The sequence below is a fragment of the Oreochromis aureus genome, linkage group 6 (assembly GCF_013358895.1).
Source record: "Oreochromis aureus strain Israel breed Guangdong linkage group 6, ZZ_aureus, whole genome shotgun sequence".
NCBI lineage: Eukaryota > Metazoa > Chordata > Actinopteri > Cichliformes > Cichlidae > Oreochromis > Oreochromis aureus.
The window spans coordinates 13,034,829-13,050,923 of NC_052947.1; the positions used below are offsets into that span (position 1 = coordinate 13,034,829).

The 16,095-nt window shown below is 39.7% G+C and overlaps 2 protein-coding genes and 1 long non-coding RNA gene across 3 annotated transcripts; all 3 read left to right on the top strand.

Moving 5' to 3' along the window:
- Nucleotides 1–1,954: 1,954 nt before the first annotated feature.
- LOC120440554 (perforin-1-like) lies at nt 1,955–4,927 on the top strand. The gene is made up of 5 exons (XM_039613239.1): nt 1,955–2,143; nt 2,622–2,764; nt 2,872–3,010; nt 3,100–3,180; nt 4,466–4,927. The coding sequence occupies exons 1-5, from the start codon at nt 2,042–2,044 to the stop codon at nt 4,925–4,927; spliced, it is 927 nt and encodes a 308-aa protein (XP_039469173.1). The 5' UTR covers nt 1,955–2,041.
- A 148-nt stretch (nt 4,928–5,075) lies between these two features.
- On the top strand, nt 5,076–9,671 carry LOC120440733. Its single transcript, XR_005613484.1, has 2 exons — nt 5,076–5,154; nt 8,813–9,671. It is a non-coding gene; the product is annotated as an uncharacterized LOC120440733 (long non-coding RNA).
- A 1,707-nt stretch (nt 9,672–11,378) lies between these two features.
- On the top strand, nt 11,379–14,991 carry LOC116335299 (actin, cytoplasmic 1-like). The gene is made up of 7 exons (XM_039613405.1): nt 11,379–11,471; nt 12,643–12,768; nt 12,858–13,097; nt 13,620–13,866; nt 13,952–14,143; nt 14,226–14,407; nt 14,497–14,991. The coding sequence occupies exons 2-7, from the start codon at nt 12,646–12,648 to the stop codon at nt 14,638–14,640; spliced, it is 1,128 nt and encodes a 375-aa protein (XP_039469339.1). The 5' UTR covers nt 11,379–11,471; nt 12,643–12,645; the 3' UTR covers nt 14,641–14,991.
- Nucleotides 14,992–16,095: the final 1,104 nt, after the last annotated feature.

A 16,095-nucleotide genomic window follows, 5' to 3' on the forward strand; every position in this document is an offset into this window, starting at 1 on the left:
GCCTTGTAATCGGAAGGTTACCGGTTCGAGCCCCGGCTCGGACAGTCTCGGTCGTTGTGTCCTTGGGCAAGACACTTCACCCGTTGCCTACTGATGGTGGTCAGAGGGCCCGGTGGCGCCAGTGTCCGGCAGCCTCGCCTCTGTCAGTGCGCCCCAGGGTGGCTGTGGCTACAACGTAGCTTGCTATCACCAGTGTGTGAATGGGTGAATGACTGGATATGTAAAGCTCTTTGGGGTCCTTAGGGACTAGAAGGCGCTATATAAATACAGGCCATTTACCATTTATGTAAAAAATACACTGCGCCCAAAATATTTCATAGTTCAGCAACACTGATCAATCTAATAAACCTAAACCTACTCCAACCTCCCTATTCTGGTATTTTAAAGAGTACTTAGCAGAAATATTAAGCAACCTAATTAATAGGGTTGCAAACTCCCAGCAAAAAAAAAAAAATAGGGAACCACCCCCCACCCTCCACCTGATGATGCTTAATCGATGTAATCAACTTTAATTTGATGCAGGGTGAAAAAAATGCTCAGAAATAAATTATTTTTCAAGAATAATTAAATAGATTCAACATCTTTCTTCAACAGAATTGCAGAATTCACAGATGGTACTTTCCCAAAGGAAAAAGTACTAGCTTACTAGGGTATATTAGACTTAACAGTTACTATATACAGTAATGGACTTCTATACATTTTACATCAGATTAAAACTTTGGGTGTAAGGTTCAGATAATTATTTATTAAAAGCTAGATATTTTAAATGAGAATAAGAAAGAAAAGTATGTCTTTGTGCCCCCTTTTCCCTGTTAATGCCCTATCGGCCCCCCTGGCTAAACTTTGCTAGATCCGCCCCTGCACAGTTACCAGCCGTCAGCTACGTAGAAAAGGATCCTGGTCTAGAAAGTAATATTAAATAAATTCTAACAACAGCTTATCAAGGTTAAACGTGCTGCTGTTGTTCAGCCGCTGGTTTCCTCTTTCTGGTGCAAAGTGGGCCAAAAACAAAGAAGAGAGACGGACTCGCGACAGAAAAGCCGATCAGCTGATCATTAAGCAATTTCATGAAGTAGCGGCAGGAGAGGGAGAGAGAGAGAAGAGGCAGTCGCTCCATATATCGGTTGTTAAGCTTAACATGGGAATGCTTTACAAACATTCAGAGGTGAACTTACACACTTGCTTTACTTCTCTCTGGGATAACTTCCTCAGAGATGAAATGCTGGTTTGGTAGCGAGGCTACAAATATACACAGCCGCTCTATCACGTCATGCATACTGCTCCGACGTGCTACGGTTATGAGCAAAGTTACGCCGTGTCGCAAGTTTTGTGAGGTGCTTTTTTGATATTTAATGGATCGGATTACATTTTTTATTTCTCGCCGATATCCGATCCAGTAATTTAGGTCAGTATCGGATCGGTCCATCTCTAGTCCAAATAGACCCTGTGCACGAGAAAATGCTGGACCCTAGACCCCAGAGGGTTGGTTAATTGGCCATTTTTAGCTACTTTTGAATTTCCCTCCACATTTTACCCTCAAAAACTATTTACTTTGCCTTGTTTGGTAACCATCCTTTTCAGCACAACCTCACGTGTCTGAATTTACAGTTATGTTTTCATTTTGACATACTGTATTAACACAATTGATCTAAAATCATACAAAAAACATAAAATCAGAGTAGAAAAAGTTATATTTTTTACTGTAACAACCACAAACATGTTTAATGAATCATATTTCATAACTTAAAATGCAAATATAAATTGTCAATTTTAAAAATCCTATGCACAAGTTTTGCAAACAAAGTTATTTGCATCCATTTACCTTTTACCTTGATTTTTAAAATAATTGTCAGGTTGCTTGTTAATCTTTTGTATGTCAGTTTGTCCAGATTAACTTTGTTTCTCATGGTTTAGTTCATACAAACCGTCTCCTCTCAGATCTCAGAGGACTCAAGTCTCATTATGAGTGCCTGTACAGTATGATAGTGTCTGTGGCATTGAGAAATCAACTGATTCATTTTGTGAAATGAAAGCCTGATTAATGGCTGATGTTTTCTGCTCCCCACAGATTTTACAACAACCAGCTAAAGTGGCCGCTGACAACAAGCCAGTGAACCTGAGCTTCTTTCTCACAGTAGGCCAGGTAGGAATTCATAATTTTAAAACTGCAGTCTATATTTACTTAGGGTTAGGGTTTTCAACACAATATAATTTTACATACAGATGGATACATTTACAGATAGCTAGATAAGTGTGAGACAAGTGCCTAAATATGTACTTTGGCTTTCATTTTATTTCCAATTGCTAAAAAGATGAATTAAGGGTAATTCCACCTCAAATCATGAAACCTTTAATTTTTTGCTGGAGTATCTCTAATTTACATAAAAAGGTTTATGGTCCAAAGTTTAGATTTTGAAAAATTGTCCATCAACCCACTGCCAGCATGTTTTTTGCACTGTGAAATCTGAGGCCATGTTTGAACATAAATTAGGATCTGGAAAAATACATCACAAAATGTCTCAGTATTGGTGAGGTAAAACATGAAAGAAAATCAAGCACTTTTGTGAAGTCCTGTATTTGACCACATACTAATTCATTTGTTTTCTCATTTATTATAACAGGTTGGCCTAAATTTAGAGAAGTCTGTGGCTGCTGGCCTGGATGTGGGAGGAACGCAATCCACTGCCTATAACTTTGCTTCAAAAAGGACAAAAGAGGACCGCCACACCTTCAGCACACACAGGGTCACCTGCAACCATTATGGGTAGGCTTTGAATAACCCAGAATAGTCATATAAATTTAGGTTGTCTTGTAATCTTTATTTGAATAGTTTGTCAAGATCATTTACTAATCTGTCCCTTTTGTGTCCAGTTACCGAGTATCAGACAGAGCGCCTCTCAGCTCTGAGTTCAGCTCGGCTGTAGCTAAGCTACCAGGTTTCTACAACAGCTCCACCAGAGCTCAGTACAGTCAGCTCATACACACCTATGGCACACACTACATCCGCCAGGTTAAAGCACACACACTGTGAATTACCTTATTTAAAAATAAAAACTGAAAAAAAAGCATTTATAACACCAACTTTGCACCACATTGCAGGTTAACCTTGGTGGTCGACTGAGGCGAGTCACAGCTGCACGAACCTGTCTGTCCTCCCTGAATGGACTGTCCTCAAATGAGGTACATACATAAAGCTCACTATTTATATAACGCAAAATCACAACAACAGTTGCCTCAAGGCACCAGCTATTTTTGTGCAAAACTAACTAAACAGTGTATTAATGTAACAATAAAAATAATAAGTACAGGAGAATACAAACTTTGCTTTAGTCAAATTTTAATTCTAATATATGTACTCAGCTTGAATCTGTTAAGCAGAACATGAGCAGACAAAAAGAAGGAAAATAAAGAGGGTGACTTTGCCTCTAAACAGGAAAATGAGCACAGAGGTCAGAGGTTAAAGTGGGATTCAGCGGGTGGGGCCAAGTTGTAGTGGCTCAGCGTAGGGAAGAGAATCAATGCTCTTTGTGAATGTCAGCAGATGTTTCATGAGTTGTCTTGGCTGATTTCCATCCTCTACAATGACTGTACACTATTTATATAATTGATGTAACCATGAGCGCCACAGCCACTGTGCACGAGTCATACACTGTTCTTTACTTTAAACCCATCACAGTACACCAAACTAACCTGTTTATCCTTCACTAAACTGCAGAGTGTTTTCATGCAGTTTTTAAATAATACTAATAATATTTTAATTTTTTTTTCTAATTTAACAACATGACAACTTGTAAGGACATGTAAGCTTTAAATTTCCAGTTTATCGAGCGTCAGTCAGCAGTCCTTAGCTTTAAATCTAACTTTCCTTCTTCCTCTCTTGTCCTGTCTTTCTTATCTTCTCCATCTCTGAGTGAAGTTAGCTCTGATTCTTATCTCTTCCTGTGAAATACATTAGCTGGACCTTTAGCTAGCAACACACTGCGCGACAAACTGCACACAGTTTATGTGTTTGCTGATGTTTGTTGAGCTGATAGAAACGCTGCATTTGAAATTACCTGCCACAACGTGTTACTCCCTTTATGCTTGCTCGTCTTCTGTAGGGCTATTTAAATGCAGAAGTACCACAGCCGCAACTAATGGACAGCTGGAGCAGTTAGAGTGTTGTGCCAAAAAACAAAGAAACGAAAAACAAAAGAGAAACACTGCCCCAATTTCACCCCTGACTCTGGCACACGGTTTTGCCTCTTTCATGTCTTTTTTTTGCGACATGGTGATTAATACAGGATTGAATTTCATGTGTTACAGTTTATGCTCAAGTCTGTTTGATGTTTGAAACCTTGCATTGACGGAAAATAATAACTCCCCTCAAATACTTCAAACCAAAAGTAACAAGCCTGTTTTGAAAATGTACAGAGTAGAAAATACAGATATTTGTTGACATTTTCTTTCCCTTCTTGTCCTGCAGGTCCACTCCTGTTTGTCACTGGGTTTCTCTGTCGGCTTGGGAAAGAGCCAACTATCTGGTAACAGAGACTCTTGCAACAAGGTCCTTCAAAACCAGGGTCTCTCTGTTACATACAGCTCTGGACTCCACCAACACTACACAGAGGTGGTAGGAGGCAATGGTTGGTTGGGAGAGTTTGCACTCACACGTAATGACTCCCTTGGTTTTCTAACTTGGCTGAAGACACTGAAGGATCACCCAGATGTTGTTTCCTACTCCCTTCGGCCAATCTACGAGCTGATGACAAATGATACGCAAAAGACAGGGATGAAAGCTGCCATTGAGCAGTACTTAGAGGACAATGCTGTGAAAAAATCACCCAATGAGCCAAACTGTGGTTCAAACATTCCTAATCTGGCTTCCAACTGCTGTCCTCTGCAAGCCTGGAGGGGGACGCTAAGGGTTACCATTGTGCGAGCCTAGGACCTGAAAGGAGATCCAACTGGCAAGACTGAGGGGTGAATAGACTGTGGTCAGGGATTACAATTTGGAGGTGGTACATCAAGCAGACTTAATAATTCTTCTTTTGCTCTTCTTTCTTTGCTTCTACACACAGCTATGCAAAAATGTGGTTTGGCTCCAGCTATCGGCAGACTAATTGGATTCGGTCAAACAATCCCCAGTGGAACGCTTATTATGATTTAGGCAAGGTCAGTAAACCCTTATTATAGATCATAAATCCTTTGGCCTCTCAGTCGGCAGAGTTGATTTACTTTTCAAACCTAAAACTTATCAAGAGTTCAGATTGTTTTGGTTTTTGCCCCAATTTAAGACACAAAGCCAGAATTGCCAAACAATGGGCTATACCGTATTTTTCGGACCATAAGGGTCACTGGATTATAAGATCCTTTAATGACACGCTGTGTGCAGGCAGGAGAAGAACCCAAACGCAAACTCACCAAAACGGGGACTTAACTCAAACTATAACTTTGTTAACAGAACGGGAAAAAGGCAATACAAATAACAGTACGAAGCTAAACTAGGAAAACTAAACTCACAGGGAAGGTCACACAGCTAAGAGGGAGGACACGACACAGAACTGAGGGAGACGCGGACATAAATACACAGAAGGATAACGAGGGACGTTGGAGCACACAGGGAACACAGCTGACACTAATAATCGTAACAAGGCAGAGCAGGAGCAAACACAACAATACGTACACTGACGGGAGACTATCAAAGTAAAACAGGAAGTACACAGAGACGCGGACAGGAGGGAGAGAGAAAACATGGGGAGAGCACAGACATAACGGGCTGGGGAAAACAGGGAATAAAACACAAGGAGGAGAAACGAGGCATGGGAACTCACAGACAGTGTTGGTCAAGTTACTTGAAAAAAGTAATCAGTAACTAATTACTGATTACTTCCCCCCAAAAGTAATCCCATTAATTTACTGATTACTTATTTTCAAAAGTAATTAGTTACTTAGTTACTTTTTGAAAACATGATTTACAACCTGAATAGGTGATAAAGCGATAGATCTTTCAGCCCAATTCTACTTTTTCTGCATAATCCATCATACAAAATGTAATCAAATGGAAAAGTCTCTTTTTAAAACTTGTTTTATTAGTTTTAATCTTTTAACTTTATGCATCAAGCAAAAATTTAATTATATGCAACATTCTCTGACTGGAAAAAATTTGTTGAACATTTAAACCTATTTTCTGCACATTCCAGCACATAAAATAAAATAGGTTTTCAAATAAATGCAAGTAAAACACAGCAGAAAATAAATAAAATCAAAGACTCAGCGATCCTGTTGCTCTATTTTCACCTGTATAGCAGGAGTAGGGCAGGCGGATGTTTGCCCTGGTGCAGGTGTGCCGCAGCGGTCAGTGGAAGAATCCACGAGTTTCTCTGTGAATTTCCCATTCTGTGGCAGCGTACTCTCGGTGCTTCCTCGGAAGTTTAAGGGGTTTTTTCGCTGTAAAAAGAAGTTTTCTTCCCACGCACTGTACAGCGGACACTAATGTTTTTGTCACTTTATACGGAATCAAACTCACAATAAGGTCAGTACTTCCACGCGTTAAACGCTGCACGGTCATATGCTCTCCCGCACTCGTTATATTATCCATTGTTGATCTGCACACAGCTGTTGCCACGAACGTCGCACTCGCTTACGTCACTGTCATGAGACACTCTCGCAAAAAATCACGGTTTCAGTAACGCAGCGTGCTTACGGGAAAGTAACAGTAATCTAATTACCGTTTTTGCAATAGTAATCCCTTACTTTACTCGTTACTTGAAAAAAGTAATCGGATTACAGTAACGCGTTACTGCCCATCTCTGCTCACAGATACGTGGAGGCGGACACGGGGAGTAAAGGCATGAGTGGGAATCTAATAAACTAAACTGAACAACCTAGGAACCATGGAATAAATAATGAAATAATGTACAAAATACAAAAAACACAAGAAAACTAAGAACGCCGGGTCAAAATGACCTAGGACCATGACAGGTGCACTGTTGGTGAACGGGTCTGTTTTCATAAATAAGGGGCATTTAGCGAAACAAAACCGTCAGATAAGTCAAGAAAATTAAAGGATTTTAAGTGTGCCTTATAGTCCGAAAAATACAGTACTTTTGTACCTAAACTGACAGTCAAAGAATTACCCTACATCAGTCCAAATAACCAGACTCTACTACTTGGCACTACTTGACTTGGCAAGCAATAAAAGTAATATCAGCTATGTAGTGGTCAGAGATGGGCAGTAACGCGTTACTGTAATCCGATTACTTTTTTCAAGTAACGAGTAAAGTAAGGGATTACTATTGCAAAAACGGTAATTAGATTACCGTTACTTTCCCGTAAGCACGCTGCATTACTGAAACCGTGATTTTTTGTGAGAGTGTCTCATGACAATGACGTAAGCGAGTGCGACGTTTGTGGCAACAGCTGTGTGCAGATCAACAATGGATAATATAACGAGTGCGGGAGAGAGTATGAGCGTGCAGCGTTTAACGCGTGGAAGTACTGACCTTACTTTGAGTTTGATTCCGTAAAAAGTGACAAAAACATTAGTGTCCGCTGTTCACTGCGTGGGAAGAAAACTTCTTTTTACAGCGAAAAAACCCCTAAACTTCCGAGCAAGCACCAACTATGCTACCACGGAATGGGAAATTCACAGACAAACTCGTGGATTCTTCCACTAACCGCTGCGGCACACCTGCACCACTATTTTCACCTGCTTGACAGGTGAAAATAGAGCAACAGGATCGCTGAGTCTTTGATTTTATTTATTTTCTGCTGTGTTTCACTTGCATTTATTTGAAAGAGTGAGTGTAAACACAAAAAAATATTTTATTTTATGTGCTGGAATGTACAGAAAATAGGTTTAAATGTTCAACAAATTTCTTCCAGTCAAAGAATGTTGCATATAATTTAATTTTTGCTTGATGCATAAAGTTAAAAGATTAAAACTAATAAAACAAGTTTTAAAATGAGACTTTTCCATTTGATTACATTTTGTATGATGGATTATGCAGAAAAAGTAGAATTGGGCTGAAAGTGCTATTGCTTTATCACCTATTCAGGTTGTAAATTATGTTATTAAAAAGTAACTAAGTAATTAATTACTTTTGAAAATAAGTAATCAGTAAACTAACAGGATTACTCTTGGGGGGAAGTAATCAGTAATTAGTTACTGATTACTTTTTTCAACTAACTTGACCAACACTGGTAGTGGTTTTGGACACATTTGCTACAGTTTTTACTGTAATACTAAAATGCTGAAGGCAACTGAGCACAACACTTCTGCAATACTTACAACCCACTCATTTTGTTAAAAGGCTCCATGTAGAGCCTGCCTTAAATGTCTTCTGCTGCAATAAATTGATCATGCTGATAACGAGTTTTTCATGATTTATCATTTGATTTGGGAAGTGCCCAGATTTCAATAGATTTTGGGAAAACAATTAAGTATTCCACTATTCACAGAGCCATTCTTCAGCTAACCATAACTATATAGGTACTTGTTTCTGGATGGTTTTACAGCCAAACAAAAGTAATTCGGGGGATGGGCCTATAAAAGTCATCTAAAAGTGATTAAATCTGTCAAACACCTTAGGAGAAAAAAAAGTGATGTGTGAGTACACCCCAGGAATTCACCAGTGTGTCTCTATCACAGATGATTTTTAAATCATTTTAAATTTTCCAATCTAAATTTTAAAAAATGTAAAATATGATTTTAACAAATATTTTATGAATTTGTCCAAATGTCCTTATTACTGTTTATGATTCACAAACCTAAAATAACATTTGCAAGGATAAAAATTTTAAATCTTGTTTGATTAATTTTCTCATGAAGGTGGACACACACTCTGGTTTGAGGGTTGAAGTTTGGGACAAGGACGTAACGTATGATGACCTTCTGGGATCATGTGTCAACTATCTGCAGCAGGGGACACACACATTTACCTGCCCAGCTAAAAGAGGCGGTTTTGAGGTCCGGTACACTTTGACATGTGACCCTCATCTGACTGGAGACCGGTGTGATCGTTACAAACCATCTGCAAAATAACCAATGTATTTTGAGTTTGCATGTTTTTCTTTAATCATGTGTGATTGATCTGTTGATCTAATCAATGTAAAAATCGTGTGACTGATCAACTTATGGATTTATTTTACTACAATTAAGACATAATTGTATTCAATTTGAGCCTTTATATAAGCTAAAGTTCATTTATTTATTTTTAATCATATAAATCAGGGCTGTATTCATATATGAATATTTTTAAATGATAGAAAAATCATACTTTTTGGTTTTCAGTAGTTTCTAATGATAAATAATGACACACACACTGAATCAGCTGCTGTGTATTTCTACTAATTCGTGGAAAAATGATCAAATCCTTCTTGTGTTTTAGGCAATTAAATCCAGTTTCACAGACAGTGTTACATCTATGTCAGATTTTGAGAGCAGGACTTAATGGTGTACATTACCTTTCTACTCTTAAGGCTTAAAGGGAACATGAAATGCTACAAATATAAAGGCTAGATTGGACTTTACTAAAAAAAAAAAAAAAAAAGACAGATGAAACCAAGATCAACCTTCTCCAGAATGATGGCAAGAAAAAAGTATGGAGAAGCCGTGGAACAGCTCATGATCCAAAGCACTCCATATCATCCGTAAAAAAAAGGCAGAGGCAGTGTGATGGCTTGGACGTGCAAAGCTGCCACTGGCAGTGGGACACTAGTGCTTATTGATGATGTTACACAGGACAGAAGCAGCCAAATGGATTCTGAGGTGTTCCGAGACATACTGCCCGCTGAAATCCAGCTAAATGGAGTTGAACTGATTTTATAAATACATTTCATCATACAGATGGATAATGACACAAAACATACAGCCAAAGCAACCTAGGAGTTTATTATAGCCAAGAAGTACAATATTTTTGAATGGCCATTATGTCCATTATGCTAGCAGTGTCCAAGAATTCTTTTTTTTATTCATACTGCACCCCCCCTGCAATGGCTCTGCACCAGGGGGAACGCCCCCCACTTTGGGAACCACTGTCTTAATCCAACTAAGCATGCATTTCACTTGTTGAAGACTACATTTCAGACAGAAAGGCCCACAAACAAACGACAACTGAAAGCCGCTACAGTAAAGGCCTGGCAGAGCATTAAAAAACAGGAAACCCAGCATCTGGTGATGTCCGTGAGTTCAAGACTTCAGGTTGTCATTGCCAACAAAGGGTTTTCAACCAAGTATTAGAAATGAACATTTTATTTTCAGTTATTTAATTTGTCCAATTACTTCTGAGCCCCTGAAATGAAGGATTTGCGCTAAAAAAGGCTTCAGTTCCTCACATTTTTATGCAATCCTTTTGTTCCATATATGAAATTAAAGCTGAAAGTCTGTACTTAAACTGGATCTGAGTTGTTTCATTTAAAATTCATTGTGGTAATTTACAGAACCAAAATTAGAAAAAAGTTGTCTCTGTCCAAATATTTGTGACCTAACCGTGTATAGGTAAGTTCTGAAAACTGCGCAACTGCTTATCGTATCTCTTCAGGTCTAAAAGGTTAATCGGTCCTTGAAAGTCTCATGCACCATAGGTTCGGTGAGATGAGGTGAGGGGAGATAAGAGATTTACAGTCTCCTGAGTTATACAGTAAACATTAACCCATCTCCGCCAGACCAAGTCTATCACTGTCACTCTACGTGTATTTATGCATGTGTGATGTGTGAGGGACATTGGTATGCCTGAGCAAATGAGTCAGATAGGGTGTTAACTGTGCTGTCAATGACCCTAAGATTATAATCTCCCAATCCCTTCTAAATGCCCAACCCCATATACTGAAATCACTACCAAATATGTGCAAATAACTGGTAAAATGCAATAGTGAAATCCACTTCTACAATATCCCTGTGTGTCATGAAGTAAATTAGCTCAATTAATTATTTTGGTAATTTTCCAGTGAACAAACATGGATATTTTACACATGTTATGATTAGGATACAATTCTCAGGAAATCTCATGACAAAGCAATTCTACTGTAGACTGAATGAATTTATTAAATGTGCTTCCTAGTGGAAAAATAACAAATACATAAAAGCAAATATTTCAGCTGGTTTCATACTCAGGGAACCTGCTGTGACCTTGTGTATCAGCAGTATTGCAATAATTCTGACAGATAAAGAAAAAGGCTTATTGAACATTGAACTATCCTCAGCTTGATAACACTGACTGTGCATAGGTTAGTTTAGTGGAACTTGTCCACCCCGTTATGTCAGAGCCCAGAACCGTTTTCTGCGTGCACCACACCCAGTGGATGAAACTGAACCAATCAGCGGGAGCTGTGCACAAAGTTCTCCTTTTATGGGGAAAGACTACAGCACAAACCCTGATAAAATCCTGCAATTTACTGGCCTTTATTGCAGTCAAGTTCAGGTACTAAATCCTATGGGAGTGTAGCCCTGAGTCAGAGTTCTCCTACACTGAAAACCTTCCCTCACACAGGTAAGACAACTGCAAATCCCACAGAATGTTTTTTACTTATATTTTAAATACTCTCAAATTTTAAACTTCACATTTCAAACAAGTAGCATGTTTTAATCCCATTATTTAAATATCTGCAAGTCCTTACGCAAGTTGAACTGACCATTAGAAACCATTTGTTATGTGGTATAATGTTCTTGTTATGACTGTTCCAAGAGGATGCCATCTGTAGTTTGTATAAATGTGCTGACTAAGGAGAAAGCGTCCAGACTTCTTCAAGTTTCGTGAAGACATTCTACCTTTGATCCAAGAGGCTTCTTCGGTTCTAAAACTTTTTTGTGAAATAGATTCAACAACGTACTCTTCAGAGAGAATCTGGGGGATACTGACATAACAGTGTTATACAGCTCACACCTAGACCCTATTTAAAATATCTTGGAAAAAAAACATGTCCACATCTGTCTTTGGATTGGAGGAAGCCAAAGAAGAGCCTGAAGCGAAGCCACACAAGCACAGAAGGAATATGTAAACTCTACGGAAAGGCCTCAGGCTGGTTTGGAACGAAGATCTTCACTGTGAAATGCCAGTGCTTCATGTTGTTTATGCTACATTAAATGCCACAACACAAAATTGAGACTCATCACACCGGCCAATGGCTTTCCGATCTTCTATTGTCCAACTAATAGGAGTTGCGGCTGGTGTGGTCTTTGTCTTTGTTGCATCATGTCAGCTTGAAGGATTTTGGCTATGTGCCTCAGACATTAGGCATCAACAAGGCATTTTTTTTACCCAAAGAACTGCAGCTCACATGATATTTTCTCTTTTTCAGATTACTTACTGTAAATCCTAGAGATGGTTGTGTGGAAAATATCATTAGATCTGCAATTTCTAAAATATTCTTAATAGCCTGTCTATCATCAAAAACCATACCGTGTTAAAAGTCACTTAAATCACCTTTCTCCTCATGTCTGATGCTCAGTTTGAACTTCAGACATCTCTCAGCTGCACTCACTATTGCCTTGTCTAGCAATGGGCAGACTGAGTGAGAAACTGCCTTTGTTTCTCAGCACTGGGTTTCGACTGAATCCTGCGCCACAGTGATGTCAGATGATAAAACATACTACATGGAAAACACTACAGCTGAACAGCTGGTCTAAAAATCCTTTCCTCACTTTTTATTCCCTTCATACAGAAAATGGAAGACGAAATTGCCGCCCTCGTTGTTGACAACGGATCTGGTATGTGCAAAGCTGGCTTTGCAGGAGATGATGCTCCACGTGCTGTGTTCCCCTCCATTGTTGGACGCCCCAGGCATCAGGTACATATTCCTTAATAAACCTCACATACCTTGTAACCTTTTTATAACTGCTGACCTTTTCATAATCGCACTCCTCTTTGCATTCCTAGGGTGTAATGGTTGGTATGGGCCAGAAGGACAGCTATGTTGGTGACGAGGCACAGAGCAAAAGAGGAATCCTGACCCTCAAGTACCCCATTGAGCACGGTATTGTCACCAACTGGGATGACATGGAGAAGATCTGGCATCACACCTTCTACAATGAGCTGCGAGTTGCCCCTGAGGAGCATCCAGTCCTGCTCACAGAGGCTCCAATGAACCCCAAGTTGAACAGAGAAAAGATGACGCAGGTAACAAGAGCTGACACCTTGACAAACTTCCCCTAAGTCAGGAAACTGTTTAGCTGCAGTGCCCAACAACAGGAAACTGTGTTGCCACTCGGGTGTTTCTTCCCTTGCTCAATTCAACCCTCCAGGTTTCCTCTGCCCTCTACTGATCTTTTTAGCTGTGCAGACGCTTCAGGTTTCTATCTCTCCACTCTGATGCATCAGGAATAAGCTGCAGCATGGGCACTGCTGTTTTTAAATTGGACTCATCATACTTTAGCTGAAGTAGAAAACAAGTGTTTAAGTACACTGGTGTCTGCATGAAGCAACTGAATAATACAGCAGGTTGCTGCACTTTAAATTGTAGAGTCAGTGTAATAAAGCAATTTTGTGATAAAGAGCTTTTTCTGTTGAGTAGTTTTACTATAAAAACTCAACCCAGTGTGCTGTTCTTTCTGTACAACTGAACTAACATGTGCAAGCTTATTTCAGATTACTTTGCCTTTAAGTTTCACTGATGACCTCTTTTCTCCTGCTCTCCTGCAGATCATGTTTGAGACCTTCAACTGTCCTGCCATGTATGTGGCCATCCAGGCCGTGCTGTCCCTGTACGCCTCTGGTCGTACCACTGGTATTGTCATGGACTCTGGTGATGGTGTCTCCCACACTGTGCCCATCTATGAAGGTTACGCTCTGCCCCATGCCATTGTCAGGTTGGACCTGGCCGGCAGGGACCTCACAGACTACCTTGGTAAAATCCTCACTGAGAGGGGCTACACCTTTACCACCACAGGTGAGAAAACCCACAGTCAAGGAAAAAACACTACGAAAAAAAACCCCCCAAAAGCCTAAATGTAATGCGTTTTTTTGTCTGGCAGCTGAGCGTGAGATTGTGCGTGACATCAAGGAGAAGCTGTGCTATGTTGCACTGGACTTTGATCAGGAGATGGGAACTGCTGCCTGCTCTTCGTCCCTGGAGAAGAGCTATGAGCTGCCTGATGGACAGGTCATCACCATTGGGAACGAGAGGTTCCGTTGCCCAGAGGCTCTCTTCCAGCCCACATTCCTTGGTAAGCAGCAGCAGCTTTCAGACAGATTTCTGCGATTAAGCAGTTGTAGCTGAGTCATCACTAACTTTCCAACTCTCCACAGGTATGGAGGCTTGTGGTATCCACGAAACTACCTATAACAGCATCATGAAGTGTGATGTGGACATCCGTAAGGACTTGTACGCCAACACTGTGCTGTCTGGAGGTACCACCATGTTCCCTGGCATTGCTGACCGTATGCAGAAGGAGATCACTTCCCTGGCACCCGTCACCATGAAGATCAAGGTAAAATTCTTGTTACTCAATCCTCCGTCTGTGATTTTTTAATGTGGACTGTATTCATTGCTGACAACTCTACTTCTCTGCCCTTGCAGATTATTGCTCCCCCAGAGAGGAAGTACTCTGTATGGATTGGAGGCTCCATCCTGGCTTCTCTGTCCACCTTCCAGCAGATGTGGATCAGCAAGCAGGAGTACGATGAGTCCGGCCCCAGCATTGTCCACAGAAAGTGCTTCTAGACAGACTGCCCCTACCACCACCACCACCTCCACCACCAAAACACACATGCTAGAAAAACAAATGACTGGCTCTGCATACATGCCTATAGCACCAAATTGGTGCATGCCTATCCTACACCTTTTCCATTTTTCCATCACTTTGGCCATGGCACCATGCCCCCTGATGGGGAGAAACTCTGCAGGAAGCACAGAGCATCCCTGGCAGTGTGAATTTGTACTTAGTTTTTATGTAACAAACTCTTTTTCCACTTGAATGTATTTCCAAAATAAGAAATGTTTCCAAAAATATTGGAAATATGTGTGATAATTATCAGTACATTAGTAAAACTATAAATCCAACATAAAATATTATGGCTTCTTCTTCTTCTAAAACATTGAAATGCAGCGATTTCAGCTTCATGAAGATGTATCTGCTAAGATTTTTGTGTTAAAATGCTTAAAAATATTGACAGAAGAGATTATCAGTTTTGTCATATTGTTGTTTAATTTAGTTTTTTGTTAGCTTGTTTTTTTGTTTTTGGTCTCACTTGCTTTACACATTGAATATGTTTGTTATCTGTTTTTATATCTTATTGATATTTTCTTCTTGGTTGTTGCCAACTGCACCGTTTTCTCACAGCATGACCGTCCCCGCTTGTATACTTGTATACCTGGTGGTATACTTGGACTGGCAGCCAGGGAGGCTGCAGCACTCGATGAACTGAGTTGACTGAGCATTTATCCGAAAAGATGAATGCACAGTCAACTCTAACTGAAACACAAAAACAAAGAAAGGAAGCATAACAAGAGAAATATGTCCAACTGTCCAGTTACAGGCAGCCATATATATAAGCTGCTAGATGAATAAAATACTAAAGCTAAATACTAAAGCTAGTAATAGCTAACAAACTTCTTTAACTTCTTTACTCAAGTAAAAGTGATAAAGTCCAGGCTCTAAAATGAACTCAGAGTAAGAAAGTAAAAAGTAGCTGTTAGAAGAAGCTGTTTTTGTGAAGAGATAGCAATCAGGAAAATCAGGAAATTACAGGTAAGCTTTTAGTTTCTAGTTTATCAGATTTCACTGGCACCCCTTACCTTTAAATATAACCTCTTTTCTTCTTCTGCCGTCCTGTCTTTCGTACATCTTTTTCCACCTTTGAGTGAAATTATCTCTCATTCTTTATTCTCCCTGGAAAATACCAAAATACCACACCGTTTGCTAGTTGCTCTTCTGTAGCGCTACCTTGATGCTAAAGTACTGGGAAGACAGCTTTTGAAAAAAAACGCTATTCCTTATTGTTAGTGGCCATTTTACCACCTTAGTGTAGTGCTGTAAATTATTATATTAAATAAATGTTTTTGTAAGTAAAGTTAAAAAGTATTTTTACTTGATAATTTCCAACCTCTGGTGACTATGTATGTGTGTTGGAGAAGGCATGGCGGCAGAAACATGGACCAAAAGGATTAAGTCTGAGT

Excerpts from the sequence above, each read along its gene's own strand:
- LOC120440554 (XM_039613239.1), top strand. The coding sequence starts at position 2,042 with ATGGCTGATGTTTTCTGCTCCCCACAGATTTTACAACAACCAGCTAAA. Across the intron at positions 2,144-2,621 it reads TCTTTCTCACAGTAGGCCAG|GTTGGCCTAAATTTAGAGAA; the intron begins GTAGGAATTCAT and ends TTATTATAACAG. Across the intron at positions 3,181-4,465 it reads ATGGACTGTCCTCAAATGAG|GTCCACTCCTGTTTGTCACT; the intron begins GTACATACATAA and ends CTTGTCCTGCAG.
- LOC116335299 (XM_039613405.1), top strand. The coding sequence starts at position 12,646 with ATGGAAGACGAAATTGCCGCCCTCGTTGTTGACAACGGATCTGGTATG. Across the intron at positions 14,144-14,225 it reads CTTCCAGCCCACATTCCTTG|GTATGGAGGCTTGTGGTATC; the intron begins GTAAGCAGCAGC and ends AACTCTCCACAG. Across the intron at positions 14,408-14,496 it reads CCGTCACCATGAAGATCAAG|ATTATTGCTCCCCCAGAGAG; the intron begins GTAAAATTCTTG and ends CTGCCCTTGCAG.